Raw genomic sequence first — 2733 nt, forward strand, 5'->3', positions numbered from 1 at the left:
ATTTAGAGAGTTCAGTTTTGATTCTAAAAAACATCTCCCTGTGGTGGAAGGTAATACTTTCTTAATATTCTTTAAATGTTGTTTTGTTTTCAGCCTAAAAACAACTGGAACATGCCACAGAAAACACCCTGATGGTGGGAGGTCAGTAAAAATGTGTGAAAAGCAAAGCTGTGTGGACTGTAAAAATAAAGTGGCAGTGAAGGCTCCTCCTCCAGGGCCAGGATATTACAATATAAGACAAGTCTACTTAGTGACCTCAGTCCTTACTGAGCCAACACTGAAGGTAGAGTAGGTCTGGTATGCATTTGTTCATCTCCTCTATGGTGATTCAAGGCTATTGAAAATTTGAACTGAGCTACATTTATGTTCTGCATTGTTAGATGTCAGATTTTATGACCATGTGTTTTACCTCCTTTCACATCATATTTTCCCATACAGATGGCAAAGCTCTGGCAACTCCTGCTCCTGTGCTGGGCGTGGAGTCCTCCGTGTCTTCCATCCAGCGTGAGCTTCATCGGTACACCACAAGAGTGCAAGAAGGCCCACTTTGTCCCCGGTTACAACCTGGGAGGAGAGGGCTTTGACATCGTCACAGTGGAGAGGAAAGGCGCCGCCGTCGTCGACACAGAATCGTGGAAGCTTGGAAATGGAACTTGCCGGCTGTACGTCAACAAATACGTGAAAGGAAAAAAGCAGAAGGTCCCAGCAGCTGTGGTGGACTGGAGAATCCTCCCCCAGTGCAGTTTAAAGGTCGACAGCGTAGTCTATCATTCTCCTGAAAGTTTGGCCAATGAGTCCACATCAGCTGTGTCTAGTGACTGGAAAACTGGCCTTAATTTATCTGTAGACCCCAGTGTCATTTATGGAGGTACCAAATCCAGAGAATGGGCCTTTGTCAGGAAAAGTGCTGAGAAGGACCGTTACACCTTCTTCCGCCATTCTGTGTCCTGTAACCTCTACCGGTGAGTATTTGGAAACATATTTTAGTTAAAAATAGGTAAATGCTGACTCTGAAGTATATTTGATAACTAACTAAATTATTGTTGGAGCCATAGCAACTTAAGTATGTGATCTTTGTTTTTCCACAGCTACAGACTGACAGCAAAACCTCCACTGAGTCGTGAATTTCAATCAGCTGTGAATTCCCTTCCTTCGTACTCAAACAAAACCAAGGATTCATATCGCGCTTTAGTTGACACGTATGGTACACATTATACCAAACAGGTGATTCTGGGAGGGGTAGTGAAGGCCATCACTGCTGTCAAGACCTGTGAGGCAACCCTGAACGGCCTGTCGGCGACAGAAATCAACGACTGTTTGACGGTCGAAGCCTCAGCCAGCTTTACGCATCCTGATATCATCAAGGCACTTATGCAATACTGCAAGAAGAAGGCAAGAAATCTCTCCATCCCAAGTTTCAACAGCATGTTCAGTGAGCGTGAGACAGTGGTCACTGGTGGAAACGTTGATGGAGCTGATATCCTCTTTCAGGCCAAATCTGACCCCTCACTGTATTCAACCTGGCTCCGGTCTCTGAAAACCACACCTGATGTGGTCCAGTACAGCCTGAATCCCCTGCACACCATACTGCCGGCCGGTCATCGTGCCAGAGCAGGACTGAAACTGGAGGTGGAGAAATATATCGAGCGAAATGCGTTGCGGAAAGTTTGTTCAGAGACCTGTAAGTTTGGCCACAGATCGAACAAAAGAGAGCCTTGTGCTTGTGTCTGTCAAGGTAACCAGAATCTCAAATCAAACTGCTGCCCTGCTGGGAAAGGTCTGGCAACACTGAGGGTGTTTGGGCTTAGTGCAAAGGGCCTGTATGGTGACAGGTGGACCAAAACTGATGGCTCAGTGGAGGTTAAATATGGTGACCAGATAAGGCGCACTGCCATTATAACAAACAACGACAACCCTAAGTGGTCAGAGACATTTGACTTTGGACCCATAGATTTGAACAGTAAGACCAAGCTTATTTTCTCTGTTTATGACGAGGACACCTACTGGAACAGTGATCTGCTTGGCCGGTGTTCATTTGTTCCTCATAGTGGAAATGTGACCGACAGCTGCATGTTCACTCACGGCACCTTCTTCTTTTCCTATGAGGTGAAGTGTGCTCCGAGCCTCGGTGGTCAGCAGTGTCAGGATTACATGCCGACCCCTGCTACTTCCACTCTGACCGCGGTCCTCCGTCACAAAAACTGGGTTCTCTTGGGGAGAAAGCTAAAATATCCCGAAACGTTTTAATATGTTAATTTTCTGTGGTTAAATCTTTATTTGCTTTTGCTTTTCAAAGTGTTCCTTAAAGCCAAAAGTAGTATCACATCTATGAAAACGGCTTAAATTCATTGGCAAATAATAATGTTTTTATGCTTTCATCTTTAAATCTTGTATGCTTGAAACTCTGATGATAAAGGACCAGGAAAGGCACTCTTGTCTCTGTGTGATTTATTTTCAACACAAAATGTGAAGTTCATACACAAGTCTTAAATATGCACATGGTTGCAAAAGGATGCATACACTGCCCCAGTGATGAATCTCATGAAAACAACTGACCTGGCCACTGATAACTGGCCAGGAATGATTATATGCAGAATAAATTTAACCAAAAAGTGTTTATCTTAGGGTCATCTGCATGAGAAATTTGAAAAACTAAAGATATATATATATATATATTATACATAGTCAGAATTACGGTTGTCATGTGAACAGTTACATTTACAACTCATACTC

General features: G+C 43.8%; 1 protein-coding gene across 1 annotated transcript; it reads left to right on the forward strand.

Moving 5' to 3' along the window:
• Nucleotides 1-250: 250 nt before the first annotated feature.
• LOC140304947 (perforin-1-like) lies at nt 251-2296 on the forward strand. The gene is made up of 3 exons (XM_072383737.1): nt 251-283; nt 439-962; nt 1089-2296. Exons 2-3 carry the CDS (start codon nt 439-441, stop codon nt 2245-2247), a joined length of 1683 nt encoding a protein of 560 aa, XP_072239838.1. The 5' UTR covers nt 251-283; the 3' UTR covers nt 2248-2296.
• Nucleotides 2297-2733: the final 437 nt, after the last annotated feature.

This window comes from Leuresthes tenuis, unplaced genomic scaffold, assembly GCF_036924035.1.
Source record: "Leuresthes tenuis unplaced genomic scaffold, fLeuTen1.0.hap1 SCAF_4, whole genome shotgun sequence".
NCBI classification, from domain to species: domain Eukaryota; kingdom Metazoa; phylum Chordata; class Actinopteri; order Atheriniformes; family Atherinopsidae; genus Leuresthes; species Leuresthes tenuis.

Excerpts from the sequence above, each read along its gene's own strand:
- LOC140304947 (XM_072383737.1), top strand. The coding sequence starts at position 439 with ATGGCAAAGCTCTGGCAACTCCTGCTCCTGTGCTGGGCGTGGAGTCCT. Across the intron at positions 963-1,088 it reads GTGTCCTGTAACCTCTACCG|CTACAGACTGACAGCAAAAC; the intron begins GTGAGTATTTGG and ends GTTTTTCCACAG.